Source organism: Bombina bombina, chromosome 5 (assembly GCF_027579735.1).
Source record: "Bombina bombina isolate aBomBom1 chromosome 5, aBomBom1.pri, whole genome shotgun sequence".
Taxonomy (NCBI): Eukaryota; Metazoa; Chordata; class Amphibia; order Anura; family Bombinatoridae; genus Bombina; species Bombina bombina.
In genome coordinates, this window is record NC_069503.1 from 243161669 (window position 1) to 243181517 (window position 19849).

The following is a 19849-nucleotide window of genomic DNA, read 5'->3' on the forward strand; positions in this document are numbered from 1 at the left end:
GGGAAAAAAAAGCTAAGTATTTTAATAAAATTTCCAATAATCTGCAAAATTACTTACACTATAGCATTGCCAAGTGTAGCCTGCTCCACCCTCCTTATCAGTGTCCTACTCCAAACCTTTTTGTGTCATGTAACAAAAAGTGTGCATGTGAGGATTACTTACTTATGCAAGTAAGGAGGGTTAAGGAGGGACAGTATCTTGCTTGTTTGTTGCTAAGAGGTTTGCTCATTTCCATGGGAACAATGTCACATGCTTTGTGAAACCTTCAGCCTTATACTGTGCTCTGCTTTAGTCAGGTGTGATGTAAATCTGCCCCCAACCGTGCAAAAGTGCATTCTGCAGAAGCAATGGCCTGTATAGCACCTTCCATATATGGAAATGCCCAGTGGGGAGCTTGCTGCAAACAAAACTATGCCAGAATTAATGGGGTTAATGGTGGTTAAAACAGAAACCGTTTTAAGGGTAGGCTTTAGCTGCATTATATATTCAGAAACTTATGTTAGTTCCTACTTTTTTTATGTCCCTTTAAAGGGACAGTCAACCATAGAATTGTTATTGTTTTAAAAGATAGATAATCCCTTTATTACTCATTCCCCAGTTTTGCATAACCAACACAGTTATATTAATGTACTTTTTACCTTTGTGATTACCTTGTATCTAGGAACCTTCTTCCAGCCCCCTGATCACATGACTGTGACTGTTTATTATCTATTGTCTTAAATTTAGCATTGTATTGTGCTAGATCTTAAATAACTTTCTGTGCCTGAACACAGTGTTATCTATATGGCCTACGTGTACTTTCTGTCTCTTTGTGTCGAAAAGAAATTTAAAAAGCATGTGATAAGAGGCAGCCCTCAAAGGCTTAGAAATTAGCATATGAGCCTACCTATGTTTAGTTTAAACTAAGAATACCAAGAGAAAAAAGCAAATTTGATGATAAAAGTAAATTGGAAAGTCAATTAAAATTAAAAGTCCTATCTGAATAATGAAAGTTTAATATATACTTGACTGTCCCTTTAACTGTCAAAGAATAGAAATTTAGAGGTATACAAAGGTCGAAATTGAAATGTTAAATGGTGCATTTAATTTTTAATTAGAAAAACTTTTGCATGATACTTCCATTAGCAAATATGCTTCGGTTTTTCCAATGCATACGCACATATGCTGGCATTACGCAGTGCACCAGCAGTGGCTTGTATGATACAAATTAGTCTTCACTGACACAGTACTGTACACACCACCGACAGTTCTCTGAGCAGATATAGTGTTTGTATGTTGATCCTCTAGTCACATGTAGGATATGTTTGTATGCCGCTGAACCTGTAACAGGTTTTAAAAGAATCATTTTTGCTAATGGAAGTATATTGCAAATATGCTTCTTTTTTAAATTTACATGCACCATACACATTTCTGTCCCTTGAACATATTTTAGAATACCCTTAGGTAGAGCTATACACTTCTGCACATGCTATGGAATAATCATCTTCTCTTTTTGGCAGTACCCCATTCTCACCCACCCCCACCAAAAAAAATTAAAAAATAATAATATATTTTTCTAGCTGTTGCAGGCATGTTAAAATTCCTTACTAAAGTGTGCTTTCTTTTTTCTTTCAAAGAATGGGGAAAGTTTGAGGTTATCATATGTGGGTTACTTTCCTGTCCACTAGGGAGAGGCAAAACATCCCTACATTCTAGAGCTTTGCTTCCGCCAATATTACTAGCATTCCCCTAGCCTAATCAGTTACTTTTTTTGATTCTAAGGAGAAGGTAGAACATGTGAAGTGTTCAGATATTTGTCAATTGATATGGGTTCTCTAGCCAATAATGAGACCCATTTGTCCACTCAGAGTGCCTCCTGGACAGAGGGGATGGAAGGAGTTCAGCCAGGAAGGGGAAATTATCTCCTAATGGGAGTTGTGACAGTCCTTTGAGATGTAAGGCAGACTTGTTTGGCAGTCCTTTGTTTACAGCGCACTTGGAACTGTGCTTGTGTTTCCTCAGGTGGGCACTTCTACTGAATACAGTCTGAGGTATCTGTAGCGCAAAGTAGAAAGTTTACAAAAAATGTCTTTTGGTGCACAAAAAAAAGAATATAGTCTCTTATAATCCACTGGTAGGGAATATCTTCTTTAGTTTTTGAGTCTCAAGGTCCGGAATAAGAGAGAAAAAGGGAGAAATAATGGGGAAATCCTTTGTCAAAGGATTATAGGTAAGAGCTGAAACCGTACTCACACTCTTTAGAACTGTAACTTGGCTCTTAGTATATAAGGCAAAATATCACTTCTTCTGCGAAGAAATAAAATGGAGACAGGATCTTGGTTAAAAGCTTTATTACAATAAAATCAGGGGTAACATTAACTCTGGGGTTTGAGGAAATGTCTATACTGAAAAGTAACTCTGCAGTTTGAAAGACTAAGGAACCTTTTGGGAGTTTCAGTGCATGGACTTAGTACTTATTATGGAATTTAGTGTAATTATCTTGGCTTTGTAGAGCTGGCCCAGTCTCAGAGGAGTCTTGCATACCATTTCAACTGGACTAAATCACAGTGGTGATTAGTGATTTAGTGATTATCAGGGAGGAACCCGGTGTTCCTTGGCAATGAGAGAAGTGTCAGGCATTCTTAATGGCTGGAACACAACCTTTCCCTGGTCTCTGTTATTCACATTGTGGGGATCAACAATTGGGAAAGAGTATTTTCTGAGCTTTCTTCAAGCAGAAGGGGACGTCAGTGATTCTGATTGCTATGTTCTCCCAGAACTTCCCACCATGGAATCTTCCTCTCATGAAGGACATTATGTCTTAGGTTCCCTTCTTTTATCAGACGCTAGCTTTGACAGCATGATGATTAAACTACTGTTTTTAGCCACAGAGTGTTGTCTGATAATGTAGTTGAGACCTTCATTTGGGCTAGGAAAGATGTGAAAAGGCACATTAATCACATGGTGTGGAAGACTTATTTGGCTTGGTGTGCATCTAGGAGTTATTGCTGGAGATTCTTTGACATTTGGAATTTGCCCAAGGTGGGTTTGAGGAAGATTTTCCTAGCAGTTATCAGGAGGGGGAAATTCCTGCTTGGTCTATGTTGTATTATAAGTAGGTTGCTCCTTTTGAACTTATGCATGGTTTGGATCTTCAACTGTTATTTTGAAAGGTTATGTTCTTACTAGCTATTTCTTCTGCAAGACATGGTTTTGAACTTTTCAACATTGTCTTGTAAACCTCCTTTGCTTATTTGTTATCAGGATAAGGCAGTTTTGAGAATTCTTCAGAAACTATTAATTTGTGGCACCTTCCGTGTGTCCGGCTCCTAAAAATTCGGAGAAATGTCTTCACAATTTTGATGTGGTTTGTTCTATGTGGAAGAAACGGTCTCTTCAATGTTCTTCTGCCTTATTTATATATAAGGGTCAGAAGGCTACTGCTCTAGCAGCTTGGCTTAAGGCTTTAATCAGAAGGCTGTACCTTGTTGTGGGTAAATCTCCCCTGGAGCGAGTTACTACTCATTCTAGACCAGTGGGTACTTATTGGGCCTCCTATAATAAAGTTTCTCTTAATCAGCTGCCTGAAGGTCGCTGGCTACCTAGTCTTTCTTGCTTATGTATTCCAAATTCTATTGTTTTTTTATGTTTATGCGTCTTCTGAGGCAGCTTTTTGGCAGGAAAGTACTGTGGGCTTGTAGTTAAGATATATACACTTAGTTTTAACAGTAAGAGGAGACATCCTCATCTATATTACTTGTAACAGTGTGGTTTATTGTGAATACATTTTTATAATAGGTTTCTACTATTCTCAACCCCTTTGCTTCCTAGCGCTTTGCTCATTTTTGGCACGTGTAAGGCTGTTGTGCCTGATCAACCTACCTTCCTGTAGTTTCCCTCCCTTTTCATTGTGGTCTTGTGGAATTTACAATTATCACATTTAATGATCTTGTGGACTCTTACCATCCTTTTTTAAAGAAACTAAAATGGATGCTTATCTGATTACTATTATGTTATTTGTAGAGCGCCAGCAGATTCCGTAGCGCTAAAAACATGGGTCTTATATGCAAGGTAAAAAGAATTGGAGACAAATGAATAGAGGACCCTGCCAAGAGTTTCACTGTTTGTAAATCAGGTCTCATGAAGGTTATCTACTAAGTAGCTAGGCTGGTAGGCTTACATGCTAAGGGGACTCGAGGAACTAAAGGAGGAGAGAAACTAATACAGTATAAGAAAATATTGTTGTATATTATATGCATCCCTGAACAGTAGAGTCTTTAAGGAGTGCTTGGAAGTTTGAAAACTAGGGGAGAGTCTTGTGGAGCGAGGCAGAAAGTTCCACAAAATAGGTGCCAGTCTGGAGAAGTCTTGTAGACGGGAATGTGTGGAGGAATCAAGACAGGAGAGAATGAGGTCATGAGCAGAGCTAAGGAGACGGGAGGGAGAGTATCTGGAGACTAGGTCGGAGATATAGGGTGGAGCTGTGTTATTGAGAGCTTTAAAAGTTGTTAGGATTTTGTGTTCTTTTCCTAGAGGTTAGAGAAAGCCAATGAAGGGACTGGCAGAGATGTGCAGAAGATGAGGAGCGGTGTGTAAGGAAGATCAGCCTGGCAGAGGCATTTATTAATTAATTTCTTTCAGAGTGGTTGAGAATCCATGAGCTTAACCCTTATCCAGCTGCCGGAAGGATTTATTTTGCTCTTCTTTTGGTCCTTTCCTGTGTTTCTAGCTTTTCTTCTTATCTTGACCATATGTGTAGGTTAGGGAGTGCTGGAAATATAGGTTGGAACAAAGCTCTAGAATGTAGGAATGTTTTGATGACTCCTGATGGACAGGGAAAATTATCCCAATTTTGATGATCTTGTAGACTCTCACCATTTTGAAAGAAATTGTTTTTTTTTTTACTTTGGTACGTTGATGTGTCGATTTCATTTTTTAAGGCCTATTTTTCTTTATACATAAATGAAGCCTGTTTGTCTATCTTTAAAGGAGAAATACTCCATACAAAACACTGGAGCCTGTTAAACCACCTACAGTTCCAAATGACTACATGACCAGTCCGGCAAGACTTGGAAGTCAGCACAGTCCTGGGAGAACAGCATCTCTGAACCAGAGACCAAGAACGCACAGGTACAGAAAGTTTGGTTATTTAGTACACTGAATGGTATAGTACAAATACAGTTTGATAGTTGATTGTTAATTCATTACCGGTTCAAAAACTAAAACATTAAAGGGACATGAAACCCAAACTTTGTTTTCTTTCATGATTTAGACCCAGCGTACAATTAAACAACTTTCATATTTACTTCTATTATCAATGTTGTTTCATTCACTTGGTATCCTTTATTGAAGGTGCAGCAATGCACTACTGGGAGCCAGATAAAAACATTGGCAAGCCAATGATGCGGCATATAGACTATATGCAGCTGGCTCCCAGCTCCTAAGCCTACCCTATGTATGCTTTTCAACAAAGGATTCCAAGAGAACTCCGCAAATTAGATAGTATAAGTAAATTGGAAAGTTGTTTTAAATTGTATGCTTTATCTGAATCGTTTAATGATAGAAATGCTCTGTTTTATTGGGCTTCTCTCATATAACTGTGTAGCTCTGTTTTCTTCCTAATGGGAAAGAGTACACAGCCGCATTCATTACTTGTGGGAAATAAGAACCTGGCCACCAGGAGGAGGCAAAGACACACCAGCCAAAGGCTTAAATACTCCTCCCACTTCCCCTATCCCCCGGTCATTCTTTGCCTTTCATCCCAGGAGGTTGGCAGAGAAGTGTCAGAAGTTTTATTTTTAAAGAAAGTACTTTTGTTAATTTTTACATAAAGTGTGTCTCTCATGGAGGGTAGTACTCTTCGCAATGGGACGGGAGTTTTAAGTAGTCCTGTTAGTCTCTAAGTGAGGGCCTGGGCGAATGTTAGAGTCCAGAGATGCAGTGGGACTTCTCTCTGTGACACCATTCCGACTCGTATTAACAGCTCCTCTAGCACTTGGCATTGCCGATCCTTCGCTTCGCTACCTGCTGTCTTCTCTCAAGTCCATGACAGAGGCGACGCTACTATCCGTCATAATTGAAGGGCCGTGTTCCTGTTCCCAGGCGTAGATTCCGGTAAGATTGTTTCATTTTATCAATCTGAATGTTATGTGACAGATAGGTATGGGTCTCAGTGATACTCCTCTATATGGATTTGGGAATAATGGGATAATTCATTCCTTAGGGCGGGGTTTGTGAACAGGGTGGGGTTCCTTAATAATGTTTCTTATATGATCTCCCTGCTTTGTGTAGTGGGTATTGGCTCTAAGGCTGAGAGAGGAAAATTGCTTCAAGGATTTAGTGGGGCTTAGTTGCCGCATTTTTATGGCGCACTTTTTTAGTCTTTGCGGTTCACCTTATGACCGGGCGTCGTTACGCTGGGTTTTTACGCTACTGCATTCCTGACTGTGTGGCGATGAGGACTTTCTGCTTCGTTTGGATCTGGTCTTAGGAGGTAGTGAGTGCCCCAGCCATTGTGGGTGTCAGATGCCGTTCATTTTTTAATATATATTTAGTCCTATTTTTCTCTTTGGTTTTAACCATGGAGGATTCTGAAGCTGAGACTGTCGTTTGTTTCTGATTCAGATTCTTCCTCTTGTGAGGAAGGTGATTCGGCCCCACTGACGCAAGTCTACCAGTCCTGTCTCTTGTGCCTTCTTAGAGCGCCTGGTTCCTCGGGCTCGGGGAACCAGGGGCCTATTAAGCCATAAGCCTCTGGGGGCTCTGTCCCTCAAACTGTGGATTCCCAACAGCATACTTCCTCTACATTTGCGGGTTGCCCTAATGTTAATTATCCCTCTGCACATGGTGGTTTGTTTCCCCTTGAAATGGCGGGTCATTTCCGCTTCAATATCTTGATGGCGCTGGTTCACCTGCAGGACCCGGAGGTTTCTGCGCGGTTGTGTGCTTGCCAGACTAACCCGGGTGTCCAGACTTCGGGTGGGTCTATTCAGTTTCCTCCGGGGGTGAATATTCCTCCATGTTGCGTCTTTCGTTATGGGATCGCGCGGCTGCACGTTCTACTCAGTCGTCTTTTTTTTTTACTTATTGGGGGACCCTCTCCTCTATCAGTCGGGCAATGTGTCCTCGAATGGTGCTTGGAGCTAGACTATTGGGGATGTTGATAGTCTCCTGTCGGTCGCTCGTGTCCTTTCCCAGAGTGTTTTTGGAGGATGCCTTTGGCTGCCTTTTTTCCATTTATCCGGTTAGGATATTTTTTTTGTGTGACTATTCCTACAGGAATTTCTGGGATGGACTTGCTTTCATTACTTCCTTGGAAGTTGTTCACGGACTGTTGGGTTCGGGGTTTGTGTGCACTTTGTTGAATTGTCAGTAACGCATGTTGCAACTGGCGGGCCCGGCGTGGCCTTGAGTGTTTGTTTTAGTGTTATGTTTTTCACAAACTACACTATACATCTACATCTGGACCTTAGGGTCCGCATACCGGAAGAGGTTGGGCATGCCACTCTATTCCCAGGTCTTGGTCGGTGGCTTCCGCCACATAGTTTCTGGCTCTCCTTTAGGGAGGCAAGGCCTTCTCCGCTAGGGTGTTTTTTTGGGCCTTGGTCTTCTTGCTACCCTTTGGGTGGTTTAGACTCCTAAGGTCTCTGGACCTCGTTTCGTTCCTTTTTATTGGATTCTCTTCGAGGATTAGCAGTGGAGCGCATGATTGGTATGCGAGATGTAATGGGATCATGCCCGCATTCTCTGTGATCCGGCAGCGGTGCTGTGGCTAGCCTGTGACTTGCCACGCAGGGGCCTTGGTTTGCCTCTTCGCTGCTGGACGTCTCTTCTAGCTTGAACCGGATTTATTGGGGTCGCCTTGTTTCGGTTCGGTTTTTTTTCTCCAGAATTTTATCCACCCTCTTAGGGTCAGGCGCCGACGTGGGACCCTAGTTTCTGAATGTCGCAGAGTTTTCGCTCTGTCGCCTTGAGATCGGTTCTGCGTTTTTTGCCGTGGTCCTTTTATTAGGGTCTTGTTAGAGTTCCCATTTTTTTGGGTTCCTTCCTCGGGTAAGGTGTGTCTGACTGGAATTTTGGTCGGGGTCCTCCATGTCTATCTGTGGATCTGGGATAGGGCTTGGGATCTGGGTGGTGTTAGTATAGCTCTGTCTATGCTTGTCCCGTTTTTTTCCCTCCGGTATTCGGGTTGCGTTTGGAAGGGGTTTTTCTTTTTCACTCTTTAGAGAGCCTGGTTCCCTTCTTTTGGCTGCTCGGGGCCTTTGTTCTTTTGGTGCTCTGACCTTGCAGCAGCATTGCTGTGCTGTGCTTTGGTAAGGGTCACTTTGCCCTCATATCTTCCACAACATTATCTGTTGTGGGGTCCTGAGATTGCTTTCTTGGGTAGTCTCTGCTCTTTTGGGGGCTGGCTCATTTTGGGTTTGTTTTTTACTCCTGTGTGGAGTTTTGTACCCGGGGGGTTTTCCTTGTCATCTGTCTTCCCTTGGGGGACTTTTGTCTTTCTGGGGGTGTGTTCCTATTATCCCTGATTTAGGGATGGAGATGCCCTTGGGAATGGGCTCCTGGGTTCGGTGTTCCTCTGGTTCTGGGGGACTCTGTCACTGGATTTTTCCCTGTCGTTGACAGGTTGGCTGGTTAGGAAGAAAACATTAATTATGCTTACCTGATCATTTCATTTTCTTCCGTGGGAAAGAGTCCACAGCCCCCTGCCCGTTTTTTGACAAGTTTTTTCGTGTATAGTCTTCTGGTACCCTTTCACCTTGATATTTCTTCCACTGGTCCTTGTTCCTCGACAGAATGACTGAGGGATAGGGGAAGCGGGAGGAGTATTTAAGCCTTTGGCTGGTGTGTCTTTGCCTCCTACTTGTGGCCAGGTTCTTATTTCCCACAAGTAATGAATGTGGCTGTGGACTCTTTCCCACGGAAGAAAATTTAAATGATCAGGTAAGCATAATTTATGTTTTTCTAATGCAGCTTTAAGGGGCTTTACTCATGTTATTGTTGGGTGACTTTTTGTAAAGCATCAGATTTAAAAAAAACTTTCACGATGCTACAGGACTGTCAAACTTGAGAAGCTGTGTTTCTGTTCCACGGCATAGATTCCGGGAAGATTGTTTAATTTATTATACCACATCATAACGCAAGAAGACAGGGTCACAGTGTGGCTCCTTTTATCTGTATGTAATCAAGGACTAATATCTCCTGAGGGGGGATTATTGAACAGTGGGGATTAATCTCATAATTTTTTATTTGATTATACTGCGTTGTGTGAGATGTTTTTTGAGGCTCATAGGCTGAGGTTGGAGGTTGGAGCTTTACAGGCTTGGCGTGCTTTTTCTTAGCGGAGGCGGTCCTAGGTTTTGCTCTGTATGACCGTGTGGTCGTAGTTTCACTTCCTACTCTCTGACTGTGCTGGTTATCGGAGAGAAGCGGTTTACTCTGTGTGCCTGGGTCATAGGAGGTGGTGAGTTCCCCAGTCATTGGGGGTATAAAGGTGCCGTTTTTATATTTTATATAACGTTCGTTATAGTTATATTAGGACATAGCCCATAGCTATGGAGTACTCTGATGTTTTAGAGGGTACTCCCTCTATACCTAAGACTAATGCCTGTTTATATTGTGAGGAGGCCGAGGTATACCCGCCCTCTCAATTATGTTCCACATGCCTAGATAAAGTGATTATGTCAAAAAAGGTCAACATGTTTGATACCACTGAGCCTTCCACCTCTGAGGGGTCCCCGTCCCTTGAGGTATGCACCCTGCTTTCATCTCCTAATACACATGCAGTTTCCCATAGAATGCCTGATCCTCTATCTGGAGGGGGTCTTTTACCTATGTTAATTGTCTTCCTGCGCTAAAGGCCAGTGTAAGTGGTTCTAAAGCTAAAACTATTGAGGTGGAACGGAATAGATGGAAATAATCACTCTGGACAGTAAATATTATATATAAGCAAATATTTATTATTTAATAAAAAATGATTAAAAATATTCTTTGAATTTTAAAATATGGTGAATTTATATTAAAAAGCTGATGTTATAAAGTTTTCTTATTTTCAGCAAAAATGACAGAGGCAAAAAGATAAAAAGTAGGTATAGTGAGTATACTGAGCAGAGGATATAGTTAGTATACACAGCACATATAGTTAGTATAGTTAATATAGTTAATATAGTTAATATGGTTAATATAACGACAGATATGGTTAGTATATACAGCAGATATAGTTAGTGCAGTGGATTAGAGAATCATGAAATATTAATAGGAAAAAAATGGGGTTAAGATGTGTCAGCTAAAAATGTGTAAGATAAATAGCGATTAAAAAGAAGATATGGGTATGATAACACCTTATTGCATGTAATAGACAGTTTTCTGCACGTTGTGCAAAAAAGCAAAGTTAATAGAGCTAAGTTAATAGAGCTAAGTTAATAGAGCTAAGTTAATAGAGCTAAGTTAATAGAGCTAAGTTAATAGAGCTAAGTTAATAGAGCTAAGTTAATAGAGCTAAGTTAATAGAGCTAAGTTAATAGAGCTAAGTTAATAGAGCTAAGTTAATAGAGCTAAGTTAATAGAGCTAAGTTAATAGAGCTAAGTTAATAGAGCTAAGTTAATAGAGCTAAGTTAATAGAGCTAAGTTAATAGAGCTAAGTTAATAGAGCTAAGTTAATAGAGCTAAGTTAATAGAGCTAAGTTAATAGAGCTAAGTTAATAGAGCTAAGTTAATAGAGCTAAGTTAATAGAGCTAAGTTAATAGAGCTAAGTTAATAGAGCTAAGTTAATAGAGCTAAGTTAATAGAGCTAAGTTAATAGAGCTAAGTTAATAGAGCTAAGTTAATAGAGCTAAGTTAATAGAGCTAAGTTAATAGAGCTAAGTTAATAGAGCTAAGTTAATAGAGCTAAGTTAATAGAGCTAAGTTAATAGAGCTAAGTTAATAGAGCTAAGTTAATAGAGCTAAGTTAATAGAGCTAAGTTAATAGAGCTAAGTTAATAGAGCTAAGTTAATAGAGCTAAGTTAATAGAGCTAAGTTAATAGAGCTAAGTTAATAGAGCTAAGTTAATAGAGCTAAGTTAATAGAGCTAAGTTAATAGAGCTAAGTTAATAGAGCTAAGTTAATAGAGCTAAGTTAATAGAGCTAAGTTAATAGAGCTAAGTTAATAGAGCTAAGTTAATAGAGCTAAGTTAATAGAGCTAAGTTAATAGAGCTAAGTTAATAGAGCTAAGTTAATAGAGCTAAGTTAATAGAGCTAAGTTAATAGAGCTAAGTTAATAGAGCTAAGTTAATAGAGCTAAGTTAATAGAGCTAAGTTAATAGAGCTAAGTTAATAGAGCTAAGTTAATAGAGCTAAGTTAATAGAGCTAAGTTAATAGAGCTAAGTTAATAGAGCTAAGTTAATAGAGCTAAGTTAATAGAGCTAAGTTAATAGAGCTAAGTTAATAGAGCTAAGTTAATAGAGCTAAGTTAATAGAGCTAAGTTAATAGAGCTAAGTTAATAGAGCTAAGTTAATAGAGCTAAGTTAATAGAGCTAAGTTAATAGAGCTAAGTTAATAGAGCTAAGCTAATAGAGCTAAGCTAATAGAGCTAAGTTAATAGAGCTAAGTTAATAGAGCTAAGTTAATAGAGCTAAGTTAATAGAGCTAAGTTAATAGAGCTAAGTTAATAGAGCTAAGTTAATAGAGCTAAGTTAATAGAGCTAAGTTAATAGAGCTAAGTTAATAGAGCTAAGTTAATAGAGCTAAGTTAATAGAGCTAAGTTAATAGAGCTAAGTTAATAGAGCTAAGTTAATAGAGCTAAGTTAATAGAGCTAAGTTAATAGAGCTAAGTTAATAGAGCTAAGTTAATAGAGCTAAGTTAATAGAGCTAAGTTAATAGAGCTAAGTTAATAGAGCTAAGTTAATAGAGCTAAGTTAATAGAGCTAAGTTAATAGAGCTAAGTTAATAGAGCTAAGTTAATAGAGCTAAGTTAATAGAGCTAAGTTAATAGAGCTAAGTTAATAGAGCTAAGTTAATAGAGCTAAGTTAATAGAGCTAAGTTAATAGAGCTAAGTTAATAGAGCTAAGTTAATAGAGCTAAGTTAATAGAGCTAAGTTAATAGAGCTAAGTTAATAGAGCTAAGTTAATAGAGCTAAGTTAATAGAGCTAAGTTAATAGAGCTAAGTTAATAGAGCTAAGTTAATAGAGCTAAGTTAATAGAGCTAAGTTAATAGAGCTAAGTTAATAGAGCTAAGTTAATAGAGCTAAGTTAATAGAGCTAAGTTAATAGAGCTAAGTTAATAGAGCTAAGTTAATAGAGCTAAGTTAATAGAGCTAAGTTAATAGAGCTAAGTTAATAGAGCTAAGTTAATAGAGCTAAGTTAATAGAGCTAAGTTAATAGAGCTAAGTTAATAGAGCTAAGTTAATAGAGCTAAGTTAATAGAGCTAAGGTTTTAGAGATTGGTAGCAAGCCTTAGTATAAGAAATAGCCATATAAACATTACAACATAATTATGATTGAACTGAAAAATGGAACAAAAGTTCGTTAAAAGTTCTTTTCTGTGCACAGGTAAAGGATTTTGGCATATGCAAAATGTTAGGCAAATGTAAATTTTAATGCCGTCTCTTTTTTATATTAAGAGTACCTTATGAGATCAGACTCAAGTCCGTTAGGTTATCCAATCCTGTTGTAAAATAATGAAGTGTTTCGAAGTGTAGGTAAAACCAGGTTACCTTAAACTGCTTTTTCCCAAGGAAGCCTCTTTTACCTCCATACTTCACTGCGCAGTTACAAATGGTGGTGTCTGCGGCCATTAGTGCTTTGCCTCGCCCTGCTAAGCGTAAGGTCACATATTGCTATCCTTCCCAGGGTCATCATCCAGTTTATTGGCTATAGCTGATAGACGGTTATCTGATGAAGTTCTTTCTGATACTTCAGAGTGTGAATTTTCTAGGTCGGAATCGGCTGCCCCTAAGCTTCCAATTGTGCAGGAACCAGATTTTAGATTTAGGATGGAGCACTTGCTTTTAAAGGAAGTTCTGGCTACCTTAGAGGTTCCAGAGGCCAAGCTGCCTGAAGAACCTTTAATTCCTAAACTGGATAGAGTTTACGAAGACAGGGTTGTTCCTCAGACTTTCCCTGTTCCTGTAAAGATAGTAAACATTAAGAACGAAAGGGAGAGGATTGGTTCTTCCTTTACCCCTTTATCTGCCTTCAAGAAACTGTTCCCGGATTCCAGACTCTCAATTGGAGTGGTGGGGTTCCGTCCCTAAGGTGGATGGCGCTGTTTTCATGCTGGCAAAACGTACCACTATCCGATTGGAGGATAGTTTGTCGTTGAAAGAGCCCATGGATAAAAAGATGGAAACTCTTAAGAAAGATGTTTCAACATTCTGGCTATTTATTTCAATCGGCAACGGCAGTTGTCGCTATTGCGGGAGCAGTTACCTACTGGTGTGACTCCTTATAGGAATTGATCGAGGTGGAAGGTCCCCTCAATATTATTCTTGATTCTTGATAAGGCTTGATAAGGCTTTAAGGGTCGCTAATTCTTTTATTTGTGATGCGAATATGCAAATTATTTGTTTAAATGCTAAGACTGCTGGGTTTTCTGTTCAGGCCCACCGGGCTCTGTGGCTGAAGTCCTGGTCTGCGGACTTGACTTCCAAGTCCATACTCCTTTCCCTTCCATTCCAGGGCAAGATTTTGTTGGGTCCAGGCCTGGACTCCATTATTTCTACAGTTACAGGGGGCAAGGCTGCCTTCCTACCACAAGATAAAAAGAACAGGTCTAAGGGACAACCTAATAATTTTCATTCTGAAAAATCCCAGCGCCAGCATTCCTCCGCTAAGACCGAGCAACCTAAGATTTGGAAGCCGGCTCAGTCCTCGAATAAGTCCAAGAAGAACAAGAAGCCCGCTGAGACTAAATCGGCATGAAGGGGTTTCCCCCTGATCCGTCTATGGATCAGGTAGCAGGCAGACTTTCGCTCTTCTCAGAAGCTTGGTTCAGGGATGTGCAGGATCCTTGGGTCCTGGAGGTCATTGCTTAGGGTTACAGAATTGGGTTCAAATCTCTTCCACCCAAGGGCAGATTCTTGCTCTCAAATCTGTCATCAGTTCCAGAGAAGAGGAATGTCTTTCTGGGGTGCGTTTGGGATCTGTCCTCCTTAGGAGTCATTGTCTCGGTTCCCATTGAGGAACGAGGCTTGGAATACTACTCAAACCTTTTCGTGATTCCAAAAAAGGAGGGAACTTTCTGCCTGATTCTGGACCTAAACGTCCCCTCGTTCAAGATGGCGACGATAAGGTCTATCCTTCCCTTAGTCCAGAAGGGACAGTTCATGACCACTTTTGATCTGAAGGATGCTTACCTTCATGTTCCAATCCACAAGAAACACTTTCAGTTCCTAAGGTTTGCCTTCCTGGACCAGCACTTCCAGTTTATTGCTCTTCCGTTTGGCCTAGCTATTGCCCCGAGAATTTTCACAAAGATTCTGGGGTCTCTCTTGGCCGTGGCCAGAACCCAGAGCATTGCAGTAGCACCTTACTTGGACGATATCCTGGTACCTTTCGTCTAGCAGAAGAACATTCAGAATCTCTTCTCTCTCTTCTTCGATCCCATGGATGGAAGATAAACTTAGAAAAGCGTTCTTTCTCCAAGCACCAGGATAGAATTCCTGGGTACGATAATAGACTCACTAGTTATGAGGCTATTTCTTTCAGACCAGAGATGCTGCAAGCTGGCTTCGGCATGTCTTGCACTCCGGACCTCCTCAAGGCCCTCTGTGGCGCAGTGTATTGAGGTGATTGGTCTCATGGTGTCCAGCATGGACATAATTCCCTTTGCTAGGTTCCGTCTCAGACCGTTACAGCTGTGCATGCTGAGACAGTGGAATGGCAATCATTTGGATCTGTCTCAACAGATTCCTCTGGACAACCAGTCGAGAGAATCGATCTCTTGGTGGCTCTGTCCAGATCACCTGTTCCGAGGGACATCCTTCTTAAGACCATCCTGGGAGATTGTGACTACAGATGTGAGTCTCTCAGGATGGGGAGCAGTTCGGGGAGCCAAGAAGGCTCAGGGCCTTTGGTCTCAGGAGGAGAGCTCTCTTCCGATCAACATTTTGGAACTTCGAGCAATCTTCAATGCTCTGAAGGCTTGGCCCCGCCTAGGTTCCTCCCAGTTTATCAGATTCCTATCAGACAATATCACCTCGGTGGCTTACATCAACCACCAAGGAGGAACGAGGAGCTCCCTAGCAATGAGGGCGGTATCTCGGATTCTGGAGTGGGCGGAGGCCCTCAACTGTTCGCTGTCAGCGATCCACATTCCGGGTGTGTACAACTGGGAAGTGGATTTTCTCAGCAGACAATCTTTTCATCCGGGAGAATGGTCTCTCCATCCCGTGGGGTTTGCAGAGATATGCAACATGTGGGGGACTCCGGAGATAGATCTCATGGCGTTCCGTCTCAATACCAAGCTACCCAGGTATGGGTCGAAATCCAGGGATCCTCATGTGGAGCTAATAGATGCATTAGTTGTGCCTTGGAGGTTCAGTCTCATATACCTTTTTCCTCCATTACCTCTCCTTCCTCGAATAGTGGCCCGCATCAAGTAGGAGTGGGCGTCAGTGATACTGATTGCTCCTTTGTGGCCTCGAAGGATGTGGTTTGCGCATCTAGTGGGGATGTTGTCATCTCCTCCATGGAAGTTACCTTGTCGCAGGGATCTCCTGGAACAAGGTCCTTTTTGTTCATCAAAATCTAGATTTTCTGAGGCTGACTGTGTGCAGAATGAATGCTTAGTCCTAGCCAAGAGAGGTTTCTCTGAGAAAGTTATTGATACTCATTCAAGCTAGTAAGCCGGTTACTCGTCGCATCTATCATAAGGTGTGGAGGATCTACTTATTCTGGTGTGAAGAGCGTGGATTCTAGTATTTTTTCTTTTCTCCAGGATGGTCGGCTAGCTCCCTTTAGGGACAGATTTCAGCCCTATCTGTTTTACTGCACAAGAGTCCTATCTGTTTTACTGCACAAGAGTCTCGCTGAGCTTCCAGATGTTCAGCCTTTTGTTCAGGCTCTGCCTAGAATCAGGCCTGTGTTTAGATCTAGTGCGCCTCCTTGGAGTTTTAATCTTGTTCTTAAAGTTTTGCAGATGGCTCCGTTTGAGCCTATGCATGTAGTCAACATTAAATTACTGTCTTGGAAGGTTCTTTTTCTACTGGCTATTGCTTTGGCTGCCTTGTAATGTAGGCTGTTCTTCGTACTGGGTTAGGTTTTCTTCCTAAGGTTGTTTCAGATCGCAACATTAATCAGGAGATTGTGGTTCCTTCCTTGTGTCCTAATCCTCCTTCGGCAAAGGAACGGTTACTTCATAATTTGGATGTGGTTCGGGCCTTGAAGATCTATCTTCAGGCTACGATGGAGTTTAGACAGACCTCTTCTTTGTTGTCTATTCTGGGAAGCGTAGGGGGCAGAAGGCTTTATACACTTCCTTATCTTTTTGGTTGAGGAGCATTATTCGCTTAGCTTATGAGACAGCGGGTCATAAGCCTCCTCATAGGATTTAGGTTCATTCAACTAGAACAATGGCTTCCTCTTGAGGCCTCATTCTTGAAGACCCAATGGATCAGATTGGTAGGGCGACTACCTGGTCCTCCTTAAATACCTTTTCTAAAAAAATTTTTAATAGGGAATGAAGCCGTGGACTCTCCTCATATTAAGGAAAACATGAATTATGCTTACCAGATAATTTCCTTTGCTTCTGTATGAGGAGAGTCCACAGCCCCCGCCAGTATTCTCCGTAGGGCGGACCTAAATTTTATCTTCTTCTGGCACCATTTATACCCTGATATTTCTCCTACTGTTCCTTGTTCCCTTGGCAGAATGACTGGGATATGAGGGAAGTGAGGGAGGTATTTAAGCCTTTGGCGGGTTGTCTTTGCCTCCTCCTGGTGGCCAGGTTCTGTATTCCCACAAGTAAGAAATTAAGCCGTGGACTCTCCTCATACAGAAGGAAAGGAAATTATCTGGTAAGCATAATTCGTTTTTTACGTACTTTGGGATTTTTGTTGTTTTTATAGGTTCTTGTGTTAGTTTAAGATAACATTTAATTTCTTGGTTTTTATGTACTAGTGGCAGCAGCGGAGGCAGCGGCAGTCGAGAAAACAGTGGAAGCAGCAGCATTGGGATTCCTATAGCCGTTCCCACACCATCTCCGCCCACTGTTGGGCCAGGTATGACCAGCTCTCTCGCTCACTTTTCCTTGTCCTCTGCTCATGCTTTAGTATTTCAGTACTGGGAGATATTTAATTCCTTATTATAAATATAAGTAATCTAGTAGAATGGTAAAACTGTGTAGTCAAGTGATTTTGCCCAATTTAAAGAAATTAAAAATACTTTTTGATAAATTGGTTAAATAATCAGTGGCCTTATTGTACACTCTGTACATTTATTTAATTACTAACATAAAACCACCCCTTTTGTGTAAAATTTGTGCTTTGCCCTACACTCCCTAGAGAGGCCAAAGAAATAAAATCTGTAACGAAAGTTTTCAACATACTGCAATTGCCCAAACTAATTAACCCTTCCCATTGTCCTGGCCCTTTTTAAATCATGACGTATTTCAGTAGGAATTATGTATACTGCTTTGTGCCTTCCTAGGGTAAATGGGGGGAAAAAAAACTCTGTGCCAGTCAGGTTTCCTCCCCCATCTTCCTCTGGTCTTCCATTAATTTTCTGTATATTTGGATTACAGTAGGCTAAATATAGAGAAGATAGAATGTTTCCTAGTTCTTAGATCTTATCACTGAGGAATGTGCTTAGTTTAAAGGGACAGTGTACAAAAAAATGTCATAACTGCATGTAATAGACACTACAGGTCTAAAAATCCAGTTTAAAACCTATTGAAAACTTACTTAGAAGCTCCCAGTTTAGCACTGTTGATGAGATTAGGCTGGGACACCCAGTGACACTCCCCCATTCCCTGCATATGAAAAGACAGATTACACAAACAATAGCAGCACAAATCTGTAGACCTGGGTCTACATCTGATACTTTGTGCTGATTTTCAGACTCCTAACCAAATCCCAAAGTTATTAAAAAAGATTGTTACAAAAATACTCCCAGATGGGCTATATAAATGGATCATCTGCAAATGGATTGTCTCCATGATTGCATATTTTGAGATTTTTCCAAGATGCTTTAATAATTTAATTATCAAGTTCCTTAAAGGGACATGAAACCCGTATTTTTTACTTTTATGATTCAGATAGAGAATACAATTTTAAACAACTTTCTAATTCACTTCTATTATCTAATTTGCTTAATTCACTAACGTGTTTGCAGCTTTACAGACCGCTTTTAAAAGGAAAGCTTAGCAGACTGTCCTCCGGACATAGGAGAAATCTTCTCACTCATAATTGTAACAAATTGAGCCCTACAAGGACTCTCTTGACCCTCTTGGGTTTCTTCTAACCCCCTCCCCCAGCAGGGGTATGTGGGAGATTAAATGGAAAAAGCATAATCTCCACACTCAAAGTATGTTCTAGATTTACTGAGCTCTCTAGGGTATGTTTAGACACTTCCTAAATAATGGAATGAGAGGGAAGATCACTAGAGAGTTCCGGGAGGGTGTTGCTTGCTCTGAGGTGTGTCACAATGTAGTATACATCACCAGTATCTATCCATTTGTCCTACCAGTGTTTTAACAATCAGAATAGATCTATTATAAGGATTAAAGTTGTAATACAAGCACTTTGTAAGCATATATTGTAGAGAGAGGGAATGTAAATTAATGTTTTGATCTTCATTTGTATATTTTAAAATGCTCCATTTAAAACATTTACATACCAAAAATCAGGTGTCAGTTTGGTCCCTCCTCTTGCACCACCACTACCACCACCTCCTCCACCACTTCCAGGCTCAGTGATGGGCAGTCCGATAGGTGAGACGTTAACGGTGGACATGGGTGCATTTTAAATCATCTATGATCTTTAACAGGGTTGTTAATGATTGTTGAGTGTGTTGGTTTTGAAGATTTGTATATGCTTGCACACAACTAACGACATCTAATCATATTTGTTTAAAATCCTCTGAAGTGAATGTATAAAACTGTTTTCAGATTATTTTTTCTTTTTTAAGACACAAGTCCACGGATCATCTTAATTACTGATGGGATATTCGCCTCCTGGTCAGCAGGAGGAGGCAAAGAGCACCACAGCAGAGCTGTTAAATAGCTCCTCCCTTCCATCCCACGCTTCAATCAAGAGTTTATTATTTTTAAAGTAGTGCAAGATTGTACTGCTTTGTCCTAGGGTGTAGCCGTAGTCCATATCAGTCTCTTCAGTAGAGCTTTGGTGGCTTTAGAGCAATGGGAACTTGTGGGACATAATTCTCACTGCGCCTCCCATATATTTTGCTGCCCTATATGCCTTAGTCTGAGGAAAAGATTACTCAGCATGCCTTTTTTTCCACAGGTCATTGGGAGGGAGAGGACCTCTTAAGCCTGTGAGCTGCCTAGCTGTCAGGCAGAAGTTTAGGTAAGTTCTACTTTATTTATTTTCTGGGGGACCCAGGAAGGAGTAAGCACGCCATTATTATTATTAAGTGCAATAGGAGTCCGAGAAGCACTTTTTATTGGGACATTAAAAGCCCTCCTAGTGTGGAGAGGTATTGGGACAGCATTTATGTTCAGGCACTGGGGCTGGGGATCTTTGCTCTGGTGGTTTTACATGTTATTTAACTATTTTTTCAGTGTTCCTATAGTTGAACGGAGCTTTAGTATATGGTACGCCCACAATGGGTGTGACTTCTGGGTTCGCGCCAATTCATCTTGCGCCTCGGTTAGAATGTCAGTCTTATCACATTTCTGAGGGGGTCGTTTAGAAACGCATGGT

At 40.7% G+C, this 19849-nt stretch overlaps 1 protein-coding gene across 12 annotated transcripts in view; it reads left to right on the forward strand.

The window, feature by feature from the left end:
• Nucleotides 1-19849, forward strand: part of ABI1 (abl interactor 1) — a 348244-nt gene that overhangs the window by 263400 nt on the left and 64995 nt on the right. For 7 of the 12 annotated variants that reach the window (XM_053713916.1, XM_053713913.1, XM_053713919.1 and 4 more), the window contains 2 exons: nt 4969-5109; nt 17088-17188. In XM_053713916.1, coding sequence (XP_053569891.1) covers nt 4969-5109; nt 17088-17188 — 242 coding nt within the window. Of the gene's footprint in view, nt 1-4968; nt 5110-17087; nt 17189-18813; nt 18898-19849 lie in introns of all 12 variants that reach the window. The other 5 variants (XM_053713914.1, XM_053713911.1, XM_053713917.1 and 2 more) reach the window with 1 other exon arrangement.